The sequence below is a fragment of the Periplaneta americana genome, chromosome 10, assembly GCF_040183065.1.
Source record: "Periplaneta americana isolate PAMFEO1 chromosome 10, P.americana_PAMFEO1_priV1, whole genome shotgun sequence".
Classification (NCBI taxonomy): Eukaryota; Metazoa; Arthropoda; class Insecta; order Blattodea; family Blattidae; genus Periplaneta; species Periplaneta americana.
This window is the reverse complement of record NC_091126.1, coordinates 100305320-100332168: the sequence shown is the minus strand read 5'-3', so window position 1 is coordinate 100332168 and position 26849 is coordinate 100305320. Positions and strand designations below refer to the sequence as shown.

General features: G+C 34.0%; 1 protein-coding gene across 1 annotated transcript; it reads right to left on the bottom strand.

Moving 5' to 3' along the window:
• Positions 1-16865: 16865 nt before the first annotated feature.
• On the bottom strand, positions 16866-25468 carry LOC138707933 (putative nuclease HARBI1). The gene is made up of 2 exons (XM_069837998.1): positions 24129-25468; positions 16866-17370 (listed from the first exon to the last, which is right to left on the bottom strand). The coding sequence occupies exon 1, from the start codon at positions 25252-25254 to the stop codon at positions 24130-24132; it is 1125 nt and encodes a 374-aa protein (XP_069694099.1). The 5' UTR covers positions 25255-25468; the 3' UTR covers positions 16866-17370; position 24129.
• Positions 25469-26849: the final 1381 nt, after the last annotated feature.

Genomic DNA, 26849 nt, shown 5'->3' with positions numbered 1-26849 from the left:
CATTTTCTCTGTACAAACAATATTTTAATACACAAAGAAATTGTCGAGTATATAGGGGTGATTTTGGACGAAGACGAAATTACAAACAACACTACTGGTAGGCCTATGTGTCTAGTTTCTGGTCACGTAACAAAGCTTACTAATAAGTGGAATGCTGCGTTTGGTTGCTTTGAGTATAAGTTAGGTGTACATGGATATACTAGCTTCGCTCTGCAATTCAGACCTTTTAAGGCTATGAGGCCATCTTCTCGCTCCGTTTCGTGTGTTTACATCTGCTTATTCGCATAGGCTCTGAACAATGAGAATATCACGTACAAAATATACTGTCACGTGGATTGATTAACACTAAATATTTATTTAAAGTCATCTTATGGGCAACACAAATATTTAAATTCATAGGACATCTTGTTGCTGCAGTATAATTTCAACCATACAGTAATGTTTTAGAAATATGCACCTAAATTCCGTGGGGTATATGATGGTATAAATCATGTGGTACAATATATCCCATTCAAAAGTCGGAGGAGATGTGTGCAAAAAGGGTGTAAGAGCGTTGTTCGAACACAATGTTCAAAGTGTCTTATTGGATTATGTATAAGGTGCTTTTACTCATATCATATGTTTAAAAATGTAAGTATGTGTTACTTTTTTTCTTACTCAGTGCATTGTATTTATTTTTAGGAATAAATATATACACATAATTTTATGTTGTTACTATTTTCTTTTACCAAGCACATCCCCATCCCCAATGACTAGGTTCAGTTTAATCATTGACATTCTCACAATCATCCTCAGGTTTTATCATACAAACATGTAATGAATCCACCGCTCCCAAATCAATAATCTACCACTGGAATTATGTCATATTCTTGTAACATATATATTTAGAATAATCTCAGCTTATACACCAATTCTTAAGGATTATTAATATTTGAAAACCTATATACCAATTCTTAATATTGGAAAAGGATTACTAATATTTGAAAGGAAAGTGTTATAGCTTAATAACCCATTCCCCATTTGGAACTCTAAACGAACCCAACCCTTTGGTTATGTGAGATGGAAATGGATGGTTAAGACATAAAAGAAATTACAGTGCAAAACTATTTCCAAACAGAACATTTATTACAATTCGGACATTCTTCATAATCAAACTTAACATTCACCACGCTTCATCATAGTCATTTTTTTTACACTCAGAGCATTTAAATTGTGCGATTTCTTCTTCTTCAGCTCAAACCGAGACTGGAGATGCAGTATCATCTAAATTAAAATAAAAAATAAATATTGTGAGACATTATTAACGCTATGGCTGCTATTACACTACCAAAGTTTTTTTGACAAAGATCTTTTATAAAATATGCGATAGTGTAATAGTTGTATAAATTCCAGCGTATTATTCATCATCTTGCCCCCCCTCCCACCGCTGTCTAAACTTGTTCAATGTCAATTATTCCAAGCTGCAATACTTCTTTCATTACACTTCTAAATAATTCACCTCATCATCCAGCCATATTACCTCCAACCGATACGTTTGTAGCTCTATATGATACAATTACATATAACTCCTCACACATTCACACTTATACTGATATAATTAAGCAATTGTTACTCACCTTTCTTTTTCTGAAACTCCAACTTGTGCATTTTCTTTCCATTACCTATCTCCACCTGTCCTTTGTATAGTAGAACAATGTCTGACTCATCATTCACCGTATTCAACAATGTGTCCGACATACTGCTAAATCGTTGTGGTAGAAAAACTGAAAATTCCTCTAGAATTGCGAGGATTGTTGCCCCGTATCGAGTTCTTTTCTTCTCCATGCTTTTTATTAAATATGGTTTTCCAGGTGTTAACTCTGCAATATTGTAAATCTTGTTCACGTATGCTCCGGTCCCCAAACGTGTAAGCATCGAGCAGGAATCCATATTGATTTACTACTACATATCAATTTCATAGCCTTAATATAGGTGGTTATTATGCTACATAATCAAAAACATGTTTTTATAATTACTCAGCAACTTCATCGTCGGATATAAAATTAGCAACCTTGCATAATATTTGCACACATAGCAGATAGCTATTATTTACTTGTAATCAATACAATATTTGTGTAACATAAAACGCTGTGAGAACAATCTCCGGATGTCAATTAACAGCTTGCATATTATTTGCATCATGCAATATTTGTGTAATATAACACGTTCCAGGTGCTTCAAAAACATATTTTTATCATTACTCAGCAATTGCATCGTCGCCGGAAGTGATTCAGCAAGCTTGCATAATATTTGCACACTTATGCATATGTAATAACATTACACAGCATATGCATCTACATTGATTTATCTGCTACAATTACTGTATTACGAAATAATAATAATGTCACATTCTGATGAATTTAATGTTGGTAATAATGTATGGCTTAAATTAAATACGCTAAACAAACCACTCAATTTTACTTCAAAATGTATTACATAGGAATAATAATAAAATGAGAAGAATGTATGTGTTTAATTTACAAGTGTGCTAGATTAATTTTTTTATATATACTGGCTTAAAGTACAACCATTTACGCCATAAATAATTCCCCCATTCCAATTTCAATTAACATTTTATAAATTGGCTTAAAGTACAACCATTTACGCCATAAATAATTCCCCCATTCCAATTTCAATTAACACTTGCGAATTTCCCTTACCCATTACTATTTATCAATTAAATTACTATTACATTAGAATTTTATCAAATCCCCCCCCATTTCCAACTTCAATTACTCCAACTTCAATTACATATTTATAACGTCGCACTTTAATCTTCGTTATGACGAATAATAATAATAAGAAGAAGAAGAAGCAATTACTATATTACGAACTGCTTCGGTAATAATGTATGGCTTAAAATAAATCCAATAAATGTTACTTCAAAATGTATTAAATTATTAATCAATCCAATAAATGTTACTTCAAAATGTATTAAATTGGAACCATAATAATAATAATAATAATAATAATAATAATAATAATAAGGTGGCCATTATTCAGCACTTGCGTCTTCACCGGATGTGAATTAACAGCTTGCATATTATTTGCATCATGCAATATTTGTGTAATATGACACGTTGCAGGTGCTTAAAGAACATGCTTTTATCATTACTCAGCACTTGCATCGTCGCCGGAAGTGATTCAGCAAGCTTGCATAATATTTGCACACTTATGCATTACACAACATATACATCTACGTTGATTTATCTGCCACAATTACTGCTCTAAATCATAATAATGTCACATTCTGATGAATTTAATGTTGGTAATAATGTATGGCTTAAATTAAATACGCTAAACAAACCACTCAAAATGTTTTACATTGGAATAATAATAATATGAGAAGAATGTATGTGTTTAATTTACAAGTGTGCTAGATTAATTTTTTTATAAATTGGCTTAAAGTACAACCATTTACGCCATCAATAATTCCCACATTCCAATTTCCATTTCCCATTACTATTTATCAATTCAATTACCAGTACATTAGAGTCTTAATATTTTTATCAATTACTCAACAATTGGCTTAAAGTACATTTTTACCCCCCCTCCCCCATTTCCAACTTCAATTACAAAACTTATAACGTCACTTCAGCCACATCCTGTTTAATTTACAAGTGTGTTAGATTAATTTTTTATCCATTTATGTCCCACATTCCAACACCCATTCCCCAATCAATTAAATTACCATTACATTAGAATCTTAAGAAAAAGAATGTATGTGTTTGAGTGTGATAGATTAATTCTTAGACACTCGCCGGATGTGACCTTGCATAATATTTGCACACATAGCAGTTTTCAAACATGTATGAACTTGTGTCTTTCACCTGAGAACAATTGCCGGATATGACTCAGCATTATATTTGCACACATAGCAACATTGATGAGATAAACATGTATGAACTTGTCATACCACAACTTCAATTACATACCTGCACGTGTGCATGACGTCACACTTTAACCTTGAACGCTTATGACGTAATTTAAGTTACGCCCCTTTCCTACGTCATAATTTAAGCCCCCCACATTGAGGAGATAAACATGTATGAACATGTCATGCCATTACATACCCGCATGACGTCACACTTTAACCTTGAACTCTTATGACGTAACTTAAGTTACGCCCCTTTCCTACGTCATAATTTAAACACCCCACCCCCTCCGTGACGTCATACTTTAAGCCCCGCCCCCTCCATGGCGCCATACTTTGGCCACGCCCACTATGACGTAATACTTTGGCCACGCCCACTTCTGCCGTCACTTGCCACGCCCACTTCTGACGTCACATGGGGAGGCATGGGAGCCATGGGTACCCACCATTTGTTATCTACTCACCATACCTCATGTTTTAGAAGACACTCCACTGATCAATCGTCAACACATTCACTTCTTGCATGATGGCGCTCCTGCACACTTCAGTCGTACGGCTCGCCGGTACTTGGATCGAAGGTTTCCTGATCGATGGATAGGTAGAGGTGGCCCAATTGCTTGGCCTCCACGCTCACCTGATCTGAACCCTCTCGATTTCTACTTGTGGGGCCATTTAAAATCATTGGTTTATTCGTCTCCGGTGCCTGATTTGGAATCCCTTCGGAATCGAATTTTGGCATGTTCTGAGGACATACGCAATACTCCTGGAGTTTGGGATCGTGTTCGCAGGTCAATGAGACATCGATGTGAGGTCTGTATTCAAGCAGGAGGTGGACATTTTGAACATCTTCTGTAATGACAACGATCTGCGGAAAGAAAAACGTTCCGGTGAATTTCAATGTTGTGAAGGCCATAACTCTGAAATGAAGCATTTCCGGACACATGTTGTAATGAACTATTGTGATTGTCTAGATGTGGTAAATACATACCTGAAATTATGCCCCGTATTTTTAAACACAATGTATATTGATACCTCAGTTCAATATGAAACAACTGGAAAATTTGTATTATTGAGATTTGTTTTACGTTATATGCCATTCCTTGAAATCTTTCAATTTTATATGGAAAAGAGGAATATAATTTTCATTAATGCTTCTAATTACTTGGGGATTGTTCTGTCTTTTTAGTAAACAAACAAAGCTTTAAAGTTGTTTATCTCAAAATGCTATATTTTGACTTATTTCTGCATTGAACTGAAGTATCGCTATGTTCTTGCTGTGTTGCTGCCTCGATAACCTTCTGTAAAACTTATATCTGAACTACGCTAAGTTTTAGCTTGAAAATAGTCCTGTCGTCACCTCCGTAATAATTTGTAATGAATACAACAAAGTTTTTGAGAATGCTCTTGTTAATTGTCTATGATATGTTCCTCTCTCGACCATAACATTTAATATTCACAATACAACTTCAGTATTTTTTTTTTCGTTGTAAATGCGAATTTCTTTTTCATATTTTCTCTTTAATTAATCAGTCAGTATTCGTGATACTGCTTGATGTTACAATTTCAGCTTAAATCATATTCCATTCTACGTTAGCGATATCGGCGTATAAACTGTCAGTCCCTCTATCCCCGAGATTGTGCAAGTAAAGCCTTGGTTTTTCTGAACCAATGCATGTGAGGTGCGAGGTGGCTCGCTCAAATCCGTGCTGCATCAGAAATTGTGAGTGGTTTCTATAGCTGTGAGGTCCGAGGTCTGCGCACCTCGCAGCTATAGAAACCGCTCCTATCTCTCGTGTAGTGCGGATTTGTAGGCCTACTCTCTCTCGTGTAGTCCGGATTTGTGCGAGGCGGGCCTCGCACCTCGCATGCGTCGGTTCAGAAAAATCGAGGCATAAGTGTATAATCTTATCGATAAGATAATAACTGTGCCAGATCTAGTGCAGTGTTGGGAATGTCACCTATATCCCATTGGAAACGCTTTGCAATGTAATTTCATACCATTCGTGGTGAGTCGTTCGCCGTTGCGAACAATGAACATGGCGCTGACATTTCGGAAGAAAACGTCATGAAATTCGTATTACTACAGTACATGTTGCACAAGATCACTGTAATAGTCTACAGAATGTTTTTGTGATGGGTTACGTGATAAACAATGTTAAGTTTATAAATACAAAAATATTGGGATAACAGACTGAAATTAAATGTTTCATATTCAAAATAGATACATAGCATTCAATATTAATAGAATTTAACCTAAATCTTATACTTAACTGCATTTAGTACTCAATAATCATTATATTATTTCAATTTTATTTAAGAAATGTTAGATTTACGTACAAGGATATGGTTTTCAAGGAAAGGGGTAATAAAAAATTTGAAACCGCACAGATGACATTCCGAAATGATTTTTAGAACTAACAAGATTGACTCGCCAAAGAAAACAAAAAATAAAAACGTAATGGAAAACATCAAAATTAAGGAAAAATAAATATCGGAACATTTATAGCAAATGAACGATTGTATTGTATACTAACAAAGCCGGCATTCTAATACCGATCAAGATGTGAAAGAAACCCGAAAGTCCAAAATAAAACCTAAAACTTTTATACTTCCATATTATATCTACAATTTTTATATCTTCTGATTCTGTACTGTATTTATGAGCCACAAAATTGGAAATTCATTCGTACGTGTTAAATCTTTGCAGGTTATCGTATTAGAAAATATATAGACAGTTTGTTTCGAATTAAGAAATTCATAAGAAATGTTGCATTGATTTAAGAATAATACAGTATCAGATAATTTCCAATTGTTAAGGTAAATGTTTAAAAATTTATGTAAAAATATAAGTATATCAAATTATGTAATAAATATTAATGAAACTTATTTTATGGAATTGTTTTTAAATTATCTTTTAAAAATTTTAATTTGTAATTTATCTTGTTCTTCTATCTCTAATCAGTACGAGAAATCCGATACAACAAAGTAATGTTTACATTTTTAAAATTACATCTCCCATTTTCACATTTTCTATTTGTTGTTTTAATTCTTCGTTATTCTCAAGATGTTCTTTAGTACCTAAAATTGGTAATGTATTAAACTCTTCTACATTAGTATAACGGATTCCTTTATAATTTGTAGTATCATTAGTTTTAATTTTTGTAAGAGCTCCTTCTTTCTGGAGAATACATTATTTCTATACCGTTATAGATATATAATCAAATCCCTCTTTTTTAAATAATTATCTGTTTCGCTAATGTGTATTAATCAAAAGTGATCAAAAGTTAAATCATGTTAAAATAAAGTGACAACTTTTAATTGTGCAATGTGTTAAATTACTTATTAAAACTTGAAATGACGTTATACCTTTGTGACCAGTGACAGTCTTAATATGTTGTTAAATATATTTTCTTTGATATAACACAGAATTAACCACTATTTTTTGCAAAGTGGATCTACATTAGTAGGATGTATTTTCCTTTACTTTTTACTACAACTATATACAGTTTATAACTGCTATTTAAGTATAATGTTTCCTGTGTTTCTTTTTTTTTCCTTGCTCCTTTCCTAATGCTCCGTTGTTTTCTTTTTGTACGGACTTTGTTTTGTTTAAATACTGTATTTTGTTTACTCTAGGGTTTTATTTTTTTCTAAACCTAGTTCTCCTTTCTTGGTATGTAATATAATAGAATCCTGCCTCCAGGATTTTTTTGAAGTTCATATAGGATCTTGGAGATGAGTGAAAGAAGACTTGATTTTTATCTAAAATTATGAGAATGTGGGAGTTTTTAAGGGCTTCTCTTGTATTTTGTGGATGTTGGGAGTGGTTTGGTGCATCCTCCCACAGAAAGTGCGAAATTCCGGTTTTGGGGCACCGAGTACATGGGGCTGACCCACCATTTTGCATTTACTCGTGCTGCTTCAATACACATATTCATTTTCTTGTAGTTATTATCTATATTGATCTTATAATTTGAGTAGAGATTGTAGACTTTAGCAATCACGATAAATGCGAAATATGTCCAAATGGTGTCAAAATAACTAATTTCATGTTTAAAAAATATTTTACGTACATTATTGTAATTTTTATCAGCGTTAAAATGCTGAATTGATTACAGAATGCGAAATGTAGGTGTTTCTGCGAAATAAGAGCAAAATTCCATTTCTTGAGAGAGGTCTAATCTGTGTTTTGAAAAAAAATCAGATTATATCTAAATGTCCTGTCATATAGGCTACAGATTCTTACTTTTTTACTTTAAGACGGAAGGCTTTGTACCAAGTGTCTTGAGTATTAAATGACTTTTCTTTTCGAACAGTTTGGTCAATCCAACATGTTAGCTTTTACAGTATGAATAATAAAGGATTGTGACCTACATGATACGCAATTCGCTGTTATCTGTACCGTTATTTCGAGTTTTCAACTAATCTGTCTGATGATAGAATATTGCCTGACTATGCGATCTCTTTAGACACAGCTTTCACTTACAGACAACTACAGCGTGGGTCATAAGTCCTTACTTACTTACAAATGGCTTTTAAGGAACCCGCAGGTTCATTGCCGCCCTCACATTAGCCCGCCATCGGTCCCTATCCTGTGCAGGATTAATCCAGTCTCTATCATCATATTCCACCTCCCTCAAATACATTTTAATATTATCCTCCCATCTACGTCTCGGCCTCCCCAAAGGTATTTTTCCCTCTTATCTTCCTACTATCACTCTATATGTATTTCTGGATTCGCCCATACGTGCTCATGTCTCCCTAATTTGTTCATTTAACAACTAACGACTAACTATTCATATACATACACATACCTTATTTATCCAGAAGATCTGTGTGTGCACCGTCATTATCATGACATAACTGAATACGACGCCATGTTTGACAGGAGGTTTTCGAACAAAAACTTCTGTTATACTCCTGAATGCTTCTGCCACACGAACCCGCAGTTGGACCGTCGCATGGTAGCGCTCCTTACTGACATCAAAATATGAAATATTAAAAATATTGAAATATTACAGGGTAACGTGACTTATTGCCCGACCTGTAGGTATATGGCAGCGGTAATTGTGATTGAGTAACAAGATGAGTCGGGGTAAATTCACAGCATATCTTTTAATATGTTTCATAATGCCCACAATTTTAATGTAATTTTTATGGTCCTTTTGTTCTTAATTATTTTCAAGTATTGTAACTGGAAAATCTAGAAAATACATCTGTTAACACATTGATGACATTGAACTTCTACCACAAAACGTTCCATAAATATGTCCTATCTCAAAACGCTACAAAATGCTAAGCTCTATCATTGAAAGTGCTATAAAATGTTAAATTCGATTTTTTGAATGCCAATTTTTTTATTTTAAGGGTATATGTACGTGAACGACCACAAATATTATCAGGAAATGCAGGCTCTAAATTTCTAAAATTTTGTAAGAAAATGAACTCACAATTGGACAGAAATTACAAGGAACCACAACAAGACTTATTAGAACTTAAACATCTGTTAAAAGTATAAAAAAGGTTACTAACAATATTTTTCAAATCAGTTTTATCGAAGTATGAAAAAAAATCTGCAGTTACATCATTTGGTAACCATAACAGTGTTATTGTCGCTTTGACATCTTTAATATTTTTCCTGCATGTAATAAACACTTATTTCTGAAAAGTAGACTACTCTCAGACATGTAGAATTATTTTAATATATTTGATTTTTTATTTGTCCAATATAAATATATTAAAATTTACATAATATTTTGTGACCTAATTTTTCTAGTTTCAAAGAAATGGGCATTATTGTAGTCTATCTTTTGCATAAATACATGTTAAATCAGTGTACAAAATTTCAGAATTCTATCTCTAATGGTTGTGGAGTTATGAAATAATATGTGTGAAAATTTTTAAATTTTTGGAAAATTTAATTTAAAGTAAAAATTGAATTTAAAAAAATATTATTAGTAACCTTTTTTATCAGATATTTAAGTTCTAATAAGTCTTGTTATGGTACTTTGTAATTTTTGTCCAATTATCCTTATAAAATGTTAGAAATTTATAGCCTGCAGGCCACATCTGTGGAGTAACGGCCAGTACGTCTGGCCGCGAAACCAGGTGGCCCGGGTTCGAATCCCGGTCGGGGCAAGTTACCTGGTTGAGGTTTTTTCCGGGGTTTTTCCTCAACCCAATACGAGCAAATGCTGGGTAACTTTCAGTGCTGGACCCCGGACTCATTTCACCGGCATTATCACCTTCATTTCATTCAGACGCTAAGTAACCTAGATGTTGATACAGCGTCGTAAAATAACCCAATAAAATAAAAAAAAATATAGCCTGCATTTTCTGATAATATTTGTGGTCGTTCACGTACATATACCCTTATGATGCTAAAATCTACCATCTCTTACTGTGAGTCTACTTGTTTCAACCGGGGCTTATGTAGGAATATGATTGTGAATTTTCGAATGGAAAGAGATTTATTTGGTTAGTATGTTTTGACACCACTGCAAATAAAATAACTTTTTCATTACTAACTGCGTAATGGTGCTACTTGTCTTTACTAAAGTATTTGACACAGTAGACACAGAACTTCTCTCATATGAACTTAGACAACTTAATCTTTGTAACACTGCTGTCACTTGGTTTACTCCTATCTTCACGACCGCCAACAATGTGTTACAGCAGGTATTTTCTCCTCGGAATGGCGTGTTTTGAATTCCGGAGTACCACAATTCTCAGTACTTGGACCTCTTTTGTTTATGATATATGTTAATGACTTGACTAAAATGATAAAACATTGTAAATATCATATGTACGCCGACGATTTAGAAATATACAACCATTTTCATCCTGACGAAATGATAGACGCAACAAAAAGACTTAATGAAAACTTGAACTCTGTTTCGATGTGGGCTTATAAATTTCAATTTTTAGGCTGAACCCAGAGAAATCTCAGGCAATAGTGATAGGTCATCATCGTCTTCTTAGTACTGTAGACTGCAAAAATTTGCGTAGCATCATGTTTGATTATACAATTATTGAATACAGTAAAACAGTAAAGAACTTTGGAATCTTTATGGACAATGATCTTAACTGGAACACTCAAATTACGCATACATGCAAGAAAATATTGTTACTGCTCCATCCTTTGAAGCACGTAAAGCACTTTTTACCGCTTACAATAAAAAAGAATCTTATACGGACTCGTGATGCCCCATCTCGATTATTGTAATTCCTTGTTAACAAATTTAAGTTCTAACTTAAATGAGAGATTGCAACGTGTTCATAATCTATGTATAAGATTCGTCTGTAATAGTCGGATATTTGGCCATGTAACACCGTCTCTTAAAGTGCTCTCGTGAGCATGTCTAAAGGAACGAAGAATCATACACGCTCTTTCACTTCTATACAAAATTATACATAGCTCTTCTCCAAATTACTTGTCTTCACGCTTTCAGTTTCTAACTACTTCACGAAATCAGCATCAATCTCTCTTTCTATTCCTCGTTACAGAGCTTCCTTATACTCATCCTCCTATACTGTATCATTGCCTCGCCTCTGGAATTCGTTACCTAGTGACGTCAGAGATTGCCGGACACTGTCACAGTTTAGAAATAAACTAGAAAAGTATGTTTTATCTCAAGAAATCCGTTTCTGAGAAGTTGTTAGATTTATGCCGAAGTTTTTATCTTTAGTATTTTGGCAATAATTTCCTTTTGTTAGATTCTTTCTCTTGTCTTTGTGCCAGGGTACTAGAACAGCTTACTGTGCCTTGGTTAATAACAGTGATGGTGAGTGTCACTATTAATTTGTGTCTGTATTTGTTGTATATGTTCTTACTTTTTGTTTGTTCTTTTTTGCATCATTTAATATGAGGCGTTCCGTAAGAGAAGGGCGAGCCCCCCAAGGGTCGAATTTTGTGTTTCTTTACTCCTCCGAATATCTGCAACATAAGCCTGGCAGACGTTGGTGGACTCACCCTTACTGCATCGAAATTATAATTGTTTGTAAGGTTGGAAAAACTACGTACCTTGTCACAGGTTCATAATATTCATATCACTCCGTACAAGAAGGGCGAATACGCCACTCTGCCTGAAGGCGCGCGCCATTCATTGTCTCAGTATTGTTGTAACCACACAGACGTGTACAACCGTATTACGTGTATTTATGGACATTGTAATAGCTTATTATGAGTAATAGTTATACTTGGCTCGGAAACATGACGGCCTCTCTTCTTGGAATCGGTAATCCCTCATAAACCCCCATCCTCTACTCAACCCCTAGCCGCGTGGCAGAAATACAATAGATCCCAGCATTGCCAAATCTAGTAGTCATTGCCTCTACCTGTTGGGTTTCACCCGTTTTCAGTATCTTTTTAGACATTTGTCGACGTGTTGTTTTATACCGTTGTGTGCTTCAATATGTCTATTTATTGCGGCCATGATTAATGAGTGTTGTAGCAGATGATCCGCAGCCAGACCTCCTGATTCACCTGAAGATCCAGGACCATCACAAGAACAAATAACACCTCGAAAAAAACAGAATATCTTATTTGTAGAGGAGCGTAGCTAAAAAAACAAAGTGTTAAAATTATTCTAACGTTAGAAATTCTACCCATATTGTAATCGAAAGTTAAGGCAGTTTGATAAGTACAAATCTTAATCACTTAACATCGGACGCAACCGGCGGAGTTGGTAAAAAAATTATATATGGGGCATAGAAATTAAGAATTACGATTCACCAACTGAAGAGAAAATAAACTAAAACAGAATTCGGTAAGATAGACGATTTTATACGTGATTTACTTCGTCGAACAGTATGTGAACAGTACGCGAAAAAGATATCGCCAACAGCAAATATACTTACGGAAATATTCTGGCCTGATTTGTACATTATGTTTAAGAATACAGAAAAAATTTCATTCGATTCTATCCAGCACTTTCGGAATTACCAGGAAAAGGGTTTTTAAGGAATATAGTTTGCGAAGAGGAAAAAAAAGCTCATGCCGTTTTCAACTTAACAGCTATTATATCCAATGCCGCACTTTACATTAAAAATCATAACTTCAGAACTAATACAGAGCCACTGGCGTAGCTCAGTTGGCTGAGTTGACTACCGATCCGAAGTTGCACTCGGGCGTGGGTTCAGTTCCCCCTTTGACTGATTTATCTGCTTGGGGTTTTTTTCGAGGTTTTCTCAACAGTAAGGCGAATGTCAGGTAATCTATAGCGAATCCTCGACCTCATCTCGCCAAATACCATTTTGCTATCACCAATCCCATCGATACTAAATAACTTAGTAATTGATACAGTGTCGTTAAATAACTAAAAAAACTAATACAGGTTGTTTTACCAGAATGAACTTCAATAGTTGGTGTAGAAATTTAAATTTTATATTACGCCTATATTTTACATAACAGAATTTTAAGGTATAAGAAGTGTACATGCATCCTTAATTAATTCAATCATATTTCGTATCTTATAACGTTCCATAGGCCTACAGAAAATTTGCATCGAATCAGCAACTAAACTGGCAGAGAAACAAATATATTCTTTTTTGTGCTTTAATATGATTTTCGTGTTATGAAAAAATGATCTAAAAGGAATACATTTATCCATGACTGGTATCTAAACTGGTCTTTATTTCACCGTCCTTAGCAACCTAAATAATGACATTATTCACAGCAGTGCTTAAAAGTTTTCTAACTTACAGCAGTGAATTAAATGTTTTTAAATCACTCTCTATATGACAACCAATATATTAGCATTAATTAAAATGAATATATACGAACTTCTTTGCCAACAACACATTACAAAGAAAAGATCTACATTTTAAAATTAAATTTACATACCAGTAATGAATAAAATATTGTATAGAACACTAGAGTACACATTTTAATTGCTTGTGGAAATTATCACCCAAGGCGAAGCGGATAAAATCTAATTTTACTCTCTTATACTATAAATTGCTATTCAATGATCACAGTTTCCGAAAATTTTGCCAGCGTAACATCCTTAATTAAGTATAAAATTCTGGAACTTCAATAACATGAGAATTTAACACTTATTATATAATTCTGCATTTCTTTGTTTATTTAGGCAAAACATGTTAGTGAAAATATAAATATAAAGTATTTTAAAAATAAGTTTGTTCATTTTTATACCAATTTTGTTTTAGTAATTTATAAATGAAGGTATATTTACAAAGATAATATATGGCCGTGTGCACCATTCTCGATCATCTAGCCCGTTTATCAGCAATCACGGAAACATGGTCAATTCTTGACAATGATCAAGTTACAGATGCGGTGCACCGACATTTTCCCTCGATCAACTCATTACCGTCAGCTGACGGTACGCTCGCTTGAGAAGAATCATCTGAGCGCTAGGTAACCGCGTATAAAACAGCGAACGAACGCACTCTGTCAATTATCGCTTCGTTTTTGTTTGTCGCCTTGTCGGACTGTTTCAAACATCGTCACAGGTTTCAAAACAAGTTTCATGGAAGAAAAAAAGAAAAGAGCACCGAACTTCTCACAGTTCGAAGTGGGAATTCTTTTAGAACTCGTCGGCAATTCGGCATCTATATTAGAAAATAAAAGTACTGACGGAAGTTCTCTAAGAGAATAGCAGGCTACCTGGTTGGATTTAACCTCACAATTCAACGCTGTTCCAGGTGAGTTATACGTGTTTACATAATTCGGGAACATTTTAGAACATGGATTGCACGTACCAAATTATGTCCTAAAATACTAAAAAGAGCAGATTTGTCTGCGTTTGTCGAATGCGCATCATTATATTTACGAAAAGGCACTTTTCAGTGCCAATAATTTATTTTGTGTGCACAAGGTTGGAATTTTGAACTAAGAGGGAAAGGGTGCAATCCATGTTCTGGAGTTTATCCCATCCACATAATTTATACAGTGGTTATTTCATACTTTTGATAATAATTGGGAAAATTTTAGTATACGGATACCTCACTGACAATTATCTTGAAATAGGCTACTAAAAAGAGCAGATTTGTATGTATTTGTCGAATTCTCATCATCTTGCTTACGAAGAGACATTGCAAAGCCAATAATTTATTTGGGAAAATTTCAGTATACGGATACCTCACTAACAATTATTAAAAAAAAAAAAAAAAAAAAAAAGGCAATTCATCTGTGTATGTCGAATACGCATCATCATGCATACGAAAAGGAAGTTTTTAGTGCCAATTTATTTTGTGTGCATGAGATTGGAATTTTGGAGTAAGAGGGAAAGGAAAGTATCTTTGTTCTGAAATTTATCCATTTATTTTGTGTTCACAAGGTTGGAATTTTGGAGTAAGAGGGAAAGGAAGGTATCCGTGTAATTTCTCTTAATTCAAGCGTCAATAGCCTTATTGTCCAAAACGTCATGTAGGTCCTAATAGTTTTAAACTGCAAATCTATAGCTAATAAGTGATAATCTCGCATTCCACAAAATGGTCATTTAGTTTTACTATATTATTACCAGCATATAATAACTACTTTATTATTAAATTGGACAGTTAGGCCTAAATAATATTTTGTCCTCAAGTAAAGTCCCCAGAAACATATATAAAATATTAGTCTATTTTTACAAAAAAAAAATATATATTTTTATTATTCATCTGCAAACTTGCAGAGACATATCACTTTTTAGCCATCGATATATTATTAGACCTCCCTGTGAAAACTGTTGGGTAGTGTAAGGAGTGATTAAATGAAATTGAAGATTAGACAGAAGTGAATAAAATAAATTTATTGCAATTTATATCAGTGTTCAATATCATAATCAAGTAGTATTATAATTTTAAAAAATTCCAGCGGTCTACATTAATACAAATGAACATGACAGTTATCTGATAAATTAAATAATTTACATCAATTGAACATAATATGTAATAGGTAAATAGCCTATTTACAGTGAGGTCAGTATTAAACTATTTTGAACTACTTTTTACTTCACAAAAACACACAAAAAAGCATATTTTTTTAACAATTTTCTCTTTTTTTCTATTAATACAGGGTTGCCGAGTTAAAATTCTGAAAAAGCTGAAATTCATGTTAAAAACAACAAAAATAAGCTGACACCATTAATTATTATTTTCATAAGATAAAATAAGTAAATACATTACCATGCATACAATAACAAACTATTCAGCATTTGAAATGTAAAAAACACAACAAATACAGCCAGATTGCTATGAATTATTTTTATTATACTCTTCAGTGTGGTACATCTGACTTTATTAAAATATTTTTTGTCAAACACTTGTTCAGGGCACTTTCCAACATAGTTTAATTTGCAACATGCAATGGAAGAGAGAGTTCTGAGTTTCATTTTGTCGTTTCTATAAAAATGTGTATTGAAAACTTAAATAAACCGATTAATACAAAATAGACATTGGCACAGCAATTGTGACAAAAGCTGACAACAGATATGAACTGACAAGCTGACAAACTTTAGAAAATGCTGGTCAGTTTTAAAACCTGACACTTGGCAAAACTGTTAATAAAATACACTAAACCTAAGTTAAGCTGAGCAAACCTAAACTAAAGTGACAAGCCAGGCTTGCTGTACAGTGAGAGTATATTTCCAAAAAAAATTTCACATTCTTTTTGTAAAACAGCAATTAAATCGAGGTTTTGCAGAAAAAAAAAGTTACGAAATCCAGTATTGACCTCGTTGTAAATAATGAATATGTAATATAATGTGGAGTTATTGGAAGCTGTGATGAGTAAAATAAAATTACACAAGTTCCTTTCTTTCTAAAATTAAATAAGCTTATTATGCAGGGTCCCCTACAAAGTTTGAAGTATATTGTACTTATGGTTGAAAATTATACATTAATAGAGACTGTGAATACATTTAACCCACATTTTCTATATAGCAGCATAATTATTAACATGGTTTTTTCATATTCATGTTTCTTTATGTTTTAGGTGTAACAAAATGGTCTACAGAAAATCTAAAAGTATGCTATGAGAATTTAAAAAGACGTCTACGCAAAGACCTTGCAGATGAGAAAGTAGAGACATATAAGACTGGCGGAGGAAAAAAGAACATTAAAACCAAAAACATTGACCCTAAACTACTAGAAATTATGGGCCATTCTGTAAGACCCTTACAAAATGCCTTTGACTCTGATACTAGTTATCAGGGTGACGTTTTGTATGATGGTAGTTTGTCAGTAGTAACTACACAGTATGAGGTACCATCAACATCAACTGCTCCTGAAATGGAACCAGTTGAGCAGGCATCAACAGTATCAGCTACTGTAATACAGGACATCACACAGAGAGTAAATGTACAGACACCAGTCGATATGGTATCGCCTAATATCTTCCAAGAAAAGGAAGTGGCACACTCCAAGACCCCAGCCAGCTCCAAGCAGTACCAATGGAATCGTCGTCGGATGCCTCAAAAACCAAAACCGTCATGTGATGCTGTAGCTGACACCTTTAAAAAAAGAATAAGTTTACTGGAAAATCAATTACGAATGATGGAGGAAGAACATCTAAAAGAAATTGGGATAAAAAACTTAAAAATTTCAGTGTTACGACAGAAACTAAAATACTGGAAAAAAAAAATTCTGTTAATTGAAATGCCTACCACTGTCTCTTCCAGTTTTCAACTGGGTCATTCCGTGTCATTTCAACCAATATTCTTTCAAAATGTCACCCACCATCTCAGATCATCTTCGTATTAGGTGAACATGTTTGCTTACCTGAGATGTGAACATAACCAAAATATTTGTTTTACCTGTAGCACCATTTCTTTGTTATAGCTTCATGAAAATATAAAAATTGCATATATGTCACAAACACGGTTTATAAGGTACTCCAGAAACAAAAATTGCTGCAAAAATGGAATAACTGTACTTGATTCTTGTATTTAATTGTTTGTTTGTTATTGAAGATTTTGAAATTACTATTGATATGAAATTATAATTGTTTGCTTTCTTTTACACACACGCACACACACATTATAACACTTTCCATGGATTTGGGCCAAATGGTTAATCCGTTTCAGTATCAGTTATCAGTAGTTGTTTCAATGGTCGTTCCTAATGTCTTGTTCCCCAAGGTTGGAAATTTTTCATTATTCTTGGGAGACAATGTCGTGGCATCCATTGGATGTGTTCAAACCAGTTATTTTTGTATTTAATCCAGCACTGATGTAACTTTCAGTTACTGGTAATTTAAAATTTGTTTATTAGCCTTGTGATCTAACAAAATAGCTATACTGCGCAGTTTTTCTCATGAACTTCATTTCAGCCGCTCTAATTCTTGATTTATCAGATGTTTCTAGAGTCCATATGTCACTGCCATACATTAACATTGGAAGTGCCAAATTGTTATAAATTTTACTCTAGTAGGTACTCCTTGAAAATTTTGTAGGTTAAAAAATATTATTTATGAGTCCTGTTATTTTTAGGAACTTTGAGATGTAATTTTTTTCATTTTCATGAGACAGTAAACATCCTAAATAGTTAAATGACTTTGTTTGCTCAGTGATTTTATTATTAGTAACTATTTCACTTCTTACTGGTTCTTGGCCTATGAATGTCATCATTTTTGTTTTTTATGGTAGAAATTGCCATTTCATAAGCTTGTATAACTTTATTCAGTTTATGCGCTGCTATTTGTAAAAAATATATATATATATATATATATATATATCTGTGTGTGTGTGTGTGTGCGTATTTTAACTGTATATACTTACAGCCTTAGACACAAAAAATGACAGATCTCCTGTAGTGTGAATTTGTCTAAGTCCATTTTGGACAGCACTTGGTTTACACGACTAGGGAAAGGATATTTATTTTGCACTTAATTTATTATTTGAATATATCTTCCTTATAACACATATATCTTCATAACACCTATAAACAGACAAATAAAAGCAACTAACAAAACAAAGAAGAAAAAGAGCGGAGTCATGCATAAGAAATTTCTTCATGTGTTAACCTAAGCTCTCATTGAATCAATTGAAGTCTTCCGAAGGGGACTTTGTATGGCGGCCCATCATTTTTTGTGTCTAAGGTTGTACATGATACATCATAATAAAGTCTAAATGTGGAGCAACATGGCTTTTAGAACCACTACATATCTGATACAAACAAAAATAGACATTTATAATTGTACCCCGGGTCCAAGTTTAGTAATATAATTTTCACACAAATGTTTGTTGACATTTTATTTCCTTAATATTCCTGTCATTTGGAATTAATGGGTTCATTTGTTTCCTTGGTCACTTGTTATGTTCTTCCTGTTGCTGTGTGCATACTGCCTTCACACAGTGTAATGCTCAAAAGCAACCTCACAGGTATCACTTTGAGACCTATAATATGATAATGCTGGGCCATGTGGACGCATACATTTAACAGTTATATCCCTTTCATCAGTATTTACTGCTTCTGCAAATCTTTTGCACCAGTATGAATCATATACACAAGCCACGTTGGAGTTTGCACTCCAACTGTAATTATTGCACTTCCATTGTGAGCTGATGCTGTAATGTTCATCAGCACTAACCTTTTCGCACCAATTTCATTTATTGACAAGGGCACAAATTGATGTAGACTGTGAGTACCAGAAATTATAAAAGCTTGCTGAAATCGTTTATTCAGTTGGACACGAGTTCATGATGTCTTTTATGGTACAAAGAAAAATTTCAATTTCTTTAAGTGTTTCCCTACAGAAGTTGTAGATCAGAAGTACTCATGGTGGGCACATCGCCCAGTGCAGAAGATGGGCGGGTGCTGGAAACTTCTGTACATGCAAACAGACAGTGTCGCGCACTCAGACCTATTGTAACCTAGCAGTAAGGTTGCTTGCGGTTTGTATCATGGATAGACCTATTGATACAATATTTATTTAACCTGGTAGAGAGAGATAAGGCCGTAGCCTTCTCTTTCCCTCTACCAGGGGATTACAACTACAATATCAAAAATATAATTTAATATTAAATTTACAATTACAATAAAATCAAAGTACTAAACATTACTTGTATAATAAAGACTGGACAATTTTTTATAGAAGTTAAGACCAAAGAAAGAATTAGTTACTGAAGTACAAATTAAACATAGCATAATTAAATAGGGATGAAATTACTGAAGATCGAAGTATTTTATGCTACAGTAAGGAAGCTATTTACAAAGAGAACAGAAAAGTACCAGCACTACATTTAAAGTGACTCTTTTTGTTCAAACTGACAAACTTGCCAAACACTTACTATGCGGGCACTCTGTTATAGGGACAGAATATAACATTGAGCCACATTACAACATCAGGCATGCTCAAACATATGATACTATGCAAATCATGCAAATCTGGCTTTCAGGTAGTAGCTCCCTGTAAAGCAGGTTTGAATAATTTCAAGGAAAAATTGTTCCGGGGCCGGGTATCGATCCCGGGACCCTTCGCTTAGCACGCGAACGCTCTACTGTTCGAGATGAGCGTATGCAAGTAATATAAAATTTAAAAAGACTGCCGTCAGTGAAGTAAGTTATAGGGAAGTAAAGCATTATTCCAGACATTTCCCTGGTTACTGAAAAAAAAAACGGAAAAAAATATAAACAAGAAAATGCTTAAAGCAAAATCATAATGATAACATTTAGTTGTGCACATAATGTAAATATATTATAAATACAACACTCTAATTTGAAAAAAAGATATTGAAATAAAGTGATAAAATATTGTCAGTTCCACTAGGACAGTTGTTTTTAATCTTTTTTTGGAAAAAGAGGCCCCTTTGAAAATATGGTGAAAGCTATGGACCCCCTTTCTAGAAAAATATAAAGAAAGGACTAACATTTTCAGATACGCTTCTCCTTTTTTACTGCTGCTTTTTAGTTCTGTACTGGTCAATAGGAGCTGGATATTTTTGTGTATTTTACATACACACGGAATTGTGTTCCTGGTGATCCTGCTGACACAGTGTTTTGGTCTTAATAAATTGGCAAAATGTTGAAAAACAAACTATTGTGGAAGAGGGTTTTGCTTTAAAAGTAGAGTATAGTTCTTGCAGATTGCAAAGTATAAGGCATTTCTGTTCATGTACATTTTTTTAAATGCTTTGTCTCTGATGCCTGACAATATTCTGGTAAATTCAGATTATTATAAAAGCCAGTTACCATTTTCACTGTTTCGTCTGCTAGCTTCTTTCCTCTTTTTATGTTTCGAAGATAAAGTCTCCCTTTCTCTTTCACAAGTTTTCTTCATTGCTTCACTCTCTTTCTTTTTTGACCAACTTTAAGAAACTAGTGTTAGTAACTAAATTTTTCCCTGCTAGTTACAGTTTGAATTTTTTGCATTATTAGGTCTAAAAGTATATCAAAATCTTCTGTCTTTTGCTTTATTTCAGTTCTAAGTGTTTTCTCTTCAGGTAGTGAAGCCGAACCAGGGTAAAGGATTCTCTCCCCCCCCCCGTATAAAATTTACCTAGTTTTGCTTTGAGAGAAGTTGATGCAAGTTCTATTTTATATTTGGCTACAGATGCCGTTCTGTGTTGTGGGATGCCATGGATCTTGAGACACCCAAACTAACAAGGCTTTCATTTATACCCTCTTTAAAGAAAATTTCCATAACAGTTTGACTACAAGATCATCCAAAGGACTGGACTGTTTGCTTCCTCAGAAACTTCTATTATTTTTTTTTATCATTTTTCCTGCATATGTATATATATATTGAATAAGCAGTCGCGGACAGCCGATGAGGGATGGTCCTCAGCTTGGGGGTTGGGCGAAGAGCTAACAACCCATCACCGTAAAAAAACAGCTTGATACGAATCCTTCAAAGTGGGATATGATGATAGAGAATGGATTAATTTTGCTCAGGATAGGGACCAATGGCGGGCTTATGTGAGGGCGGCAATGAAGCTCCGGGTTCCTTAAAAGCCAGTAAGTAAGTAAGTATCATTTTTCCTGCAATTTGGACACATCTTTATGCCAAGTGCAGCATTATGTCCTTTCCTCTGTAATTTCCTGGCATTAACAAGGTAGGCTATATCTCTTTCAAACCAGATATGTTTTTTTGTGTGTTTTAAACAAATTACACTTGCTCACTATGAGTGAAAACCTCCAGAGATAATTATTTGTTCTTATGGTAATCACAGCATGTTGCCTTTGTTACAAGACTTGATATTGCTATATCTTCTCTCCATAACAGAAATTCTCTTCTTTTGTTTGTTTATTTGTCATTAACAGACCCTTGACAGGTATCAGTATTTGAACAAAAGGCAGCATATGCATTGACTTTATGACAAGGTTTTACAGATAACACTCCATTACAATCACACAGAAATCAACGCAGCCTTATTTTATATGAAAGACTGAAAAGAATACCTAATGTAGACTACTGGAGAACCTTCTCAGATACTCGTACAAGCTTAGAGATCTAACAAGGTTTCATACAGAAAGTTAAATATCTGAAAAAAAAAACCCAATATAGCCTACCATTAGACAAATATAGTATGGAAAGGTTACAACTTCCATCTTATCCTGTCAATAAATTAAAAATCCAAATTACAATATAACACTATCAACACAAGATTCCAGAAACTGAATGGGTACACATCTACACCGATGGTTCTAAAATCAGCAATAACTTTAATAATACGACTGGTGCTGGAATATATAATAAATTATTTTGCTTTTATATATTTCTAGGTCAAAATTCAACTCACTTTGATGAGAACTTGAAGCAGTCAATTCTACATAAAAACAACTTTTCTATCACAGTAACCTCTTTAATAAAGCTGTTATATTTAGCGATTCTAAATCAGTTATATAAGCCATTAATGCAAACACCTATGCAACAAAAAGAATTACTGAAATTCACCAAAGTATCAAACACTAAGTTATCTCTTCACAATAAATAGTTTTGCAATGGATTCCTTCACACTGTGGAATTCTTGTTAATGAGATAGCAGATTTCTTAACAAAAATTAAAAAAAGGCACAATGATCCAACAAATTAAAAATTCATGTTTATCATTTCAATTTTCCAAAGTAATAATTAAAAAAATCATCCAACAAGAAATACACAAAAAATTAGTAGGCCTACATGAGAGTATAAATAAGCAATGGAATATTTTATTAAACAATAACAATTTAATTCCAGACTGCCCATGAATGAAAGCTGTCGTCGAACTTTTTCAATTATATATGTGATATGATTGTTTGGCTGCTTATCTATATAAAATAAATATTTTTCATACTCCTAATTATTTATTTTGTAAAGAAGAAAATACTATAATGGATATGACACACCTCAAGAATTGTACAAATTTAACAGTACACATCTGTCATAATACTGGGAAGCAAGAATGCAAATGGAAGAACTCCAATACACAGAGCATTAGCAACCAAACAACATTGACTTTTGAGACTGTTATAGTATTAAAGATTATACCTGTACAATAAAAAAAGTAATATGCCAACAGCAAGTTTACACTATCTAAAATACTCGTAGGCCTATATCAATATTCCATATATAGCCTAAGTGAATTACCCAAACTTTTCAGAAATATAATGCAAAGCAGAGTTTGAAAATTATAATTTTACATATGCTTTATGTGGCTTAATTTCTAGATTTTATCAAAGTATTTTTTTTTTCTCGAGAACCTCTCATTTCTAAAAAAAACAATTTTCTTCCCTAGTAAAGACTGGTGCACACTTAAAAAAAATCTACAATTCTGAATATACAGCAAATTGTTCTTTATAATATTATTCATATCTAAATTTTTGAAGTAATTTAACACTTAGGTAACTAAATTACCAGTATACTGATACCAAGAAGCCATATTGTGAAATTCTCCAATGTATATTGAATAAAATAAAGGAAGAATCAAGGCTCTGGCGTTCATTCTTTACTTTTTATATCTACATTTGTTCCACTCTGCACTCATCAATATCAGTTACTGAGTGAGAACACATGAACTTCAACGGGCTGTAACTCACTCATGCAACAACGGAATAATCTAAATTCTGCCAGATTTCTGTACTGGTACACATAAAACTCATGACCAAATATCATAACAATCGCTATCAGTGGGTGACATGTTTTAGTTGCACTGACACAGAATGACTCTAGCGCTTTGTCTAAAAAATAAGTGTTTCAGAAATTGCTAAATATAAAGTTAAAATTAATGTTCATAATTAAAAGCAAAAATTAATGTTCAATGTTATTACACTGATGCTACTGACTGACTTACCTTATTGAAAATGTTGGTTAATTATAGCTTGACGAAATGCTCTCCCAGGCACAGCATCATTGCGCTGCATCAACTCTCCTTGGGGAACAGGTTCATCATCATCATCAATGTCAGGGCCTCTTAAACCTCGTAACTCCTCTAGTAGTCGCACCATCTGTGGATCTTCAGGCGGTTCTTCATTGCTGGTGCTTCTGGCAATGTTATGCAGTATTGCAGTAGCCGTTATTACGGTCATGGCTTTCTGCAGACCACATCTCAAACCCACTGACAATATTGGAAACCTTCTTTTCCATATACCATACTGCCTTTCTACAGTGTTCCTTGTTTTGATGTGTGCTCTATTATATCGCTGTTCGGCTGGAGGTAGTGGATTTAACAGTGGAGTTAATAAATATGGTTTGCAGGCATAACCTCCATCTCCTAATAAATACCCATGCGGTATTTCACCATTTTCAAATTGTGCTCTACGAGCACAGTTACGAAATATGGTTCTATCATGCACAGATCCTGCCCATCTTGCCACAATATCCCTTATCAATAGATTGTGATCACTGATTGTCTGACAATTCAAAGAGAAATAACCTTTCCTGTTACGGAAGTGTTCTGCGTTGTCTCCCCCAGGAGATTGAATTCTAATATGTGTACAATCTATTGTTCCTATCACACCCGGAAATCCATCTATTTGATGAAATCCATCCATTACATTTTGTAAATCGGCCCTTGCTGGAAAAACAATGAAGCGTGGAAAGAACGATGCAATGATTTCCGACACTTCACTGGTGATACGCTGCACTGTTGTTCGATGTATATTAGCAGTGTCCCCGATAACAATATTAAAAGCACCTGTGGCATACGATCGTAAAGTTGCCAAAACTCTGTTCATAGGAGAAACGGGATTATTTCTGTTGGTAGGGAACTCTAACCTATCGTTCATTTGGTCCACTAACCACCACACTGTTTCTTTACTCAGTCGAAATCTCTCTTCAAATTTTCTGTCTCCCAGATCTTCGAAAGGATCTCCTCTTTCTACAATAACACCAATTCTATTATTTCCGCAGTGATTTGCGTGTTCAAGATACATCATTTCATCTTCGATTCCATCAAGTACGTCAAATCGTGCCGCCATTTTGGTTTTCTCGACTTGACCATGTTCAATTCTAGATAATCAGTCCCACACCCGTGATCAAATTTGATCATCATCAACTCGCTTGTTTAACTTTGATCGAGATTGATACTCCGCAAATTGGCGTTGAAGACGGTCAAGTGCCGACTTAACTTTGGTCAAATTTTGATCGAGAATGGTGCACACGGGCAATAGTCTCGCTGAAAATCGCGGTTTCACGGAACAGAGTTTGAAAAACGTTCGCAAATCACAATGACTTCAAGAACTGGCAACTCGGCTAAAGGTTTATCCCTTGCGCGTGCCTGCAGTTAACTGGTGAAGGGGATGAGGGAAGGTCGTCATGTTTTCGTGCGAAGTATAACAGTGATAATCAACCAGGCATATCTGGTTACTGTAGGAAACTTCAGAGGCATGTCGAAAAATGGAGAAACGTACAAGGTAAGATTAAAAGGAACATAGGTGTCTCGTATATTAGTACGGAAACTAGCAGTGACCGACTCAGAGGAACAAAAAATGTTATGTTTTATTTAACGACGCTCGCAACTGCAGAGGTTATATCAGCGTCGCCGGATGTGCCAGAATTTTGTCCCGCAGGAGTTCTTTTACATGCCAGTAAATCTACTGACATGAGCCTGTCGCATTTACGCACATTTAAATGCCATCGACCTGGCCCGGGATCGAACCCGCAACCTTGGGCATAGGAGGCCAGCACTATACCAACTTGCCAACCAGGTCGACTCAGAGGAACATCTTCATGAAGATGATGTAATGGATTATTAGCGCCTCTGTTCCCAGAAGAAGTGAGACCACTTTTGGTAGCAAGGGTAGTAACATGACAGGCATCTACATATTTTTTGTTTATTAATAATTTCAGACACTTTGTAAATGTCATATCACAGTGTGATTAGGAGTTATTTATTATTATTACTATTATTATTATTAATATTATTATTATTATTATTATTATTATTATATTGTTATTAATGTCTGCCACTATTGAGTTCATTCTACGCCCTTTGCTTTTTCTAATAAACTGTTTACAAATTATTCCCATAATATTGATGAAGTCATAATGTCAGCTATGATCACTATTAAGTTGGAATATTAAGTTGGATATTTCATTGCAATTTTCAATAAAGGTATTAGTTTTTCAATGTACAAAATATTTATCATTATTTACAGACGTGTCCTTGCGGGTTCGCTCTTATCTCGTTTATAGGTAAAATACTTTGAACATCGATTATCTCTACATGTACATTTGACGGGTTCGCCCTTCTCTTATGGAACGCCTCATATGTTAGACTAATTTTTATTATTTCAATTTCTACTTCTATATTCATTTGTTTTTTAAGTCATATTCATTCTGTCACTCGTTATTACTGTAAGTTAATTGCATTGATATATAATTTTTCTTGTAGTTATATTGCATTTCTGGTGGTGTGGAAGAGAAGGTCTGATGTCCTTATCACCAACAGAGTAAATAAATAAATAAATAAATTGTAATAGGAAAACGTGAATTTTACAATACTATTTATTATTTTAGGAACGAAGTAGATCAGCATGTCTTGCATTGATGTAGGAACCATGGAAGCAACTGA

Coding starts and splice junctions, on each gene's coding strand:
- LOC138707933 (XM_069837998.1), bottom strand. CDS start 25,254: ATGGCGGCACGATTTGACGTACTTGATGGAATCGAAGATGAAATGATG.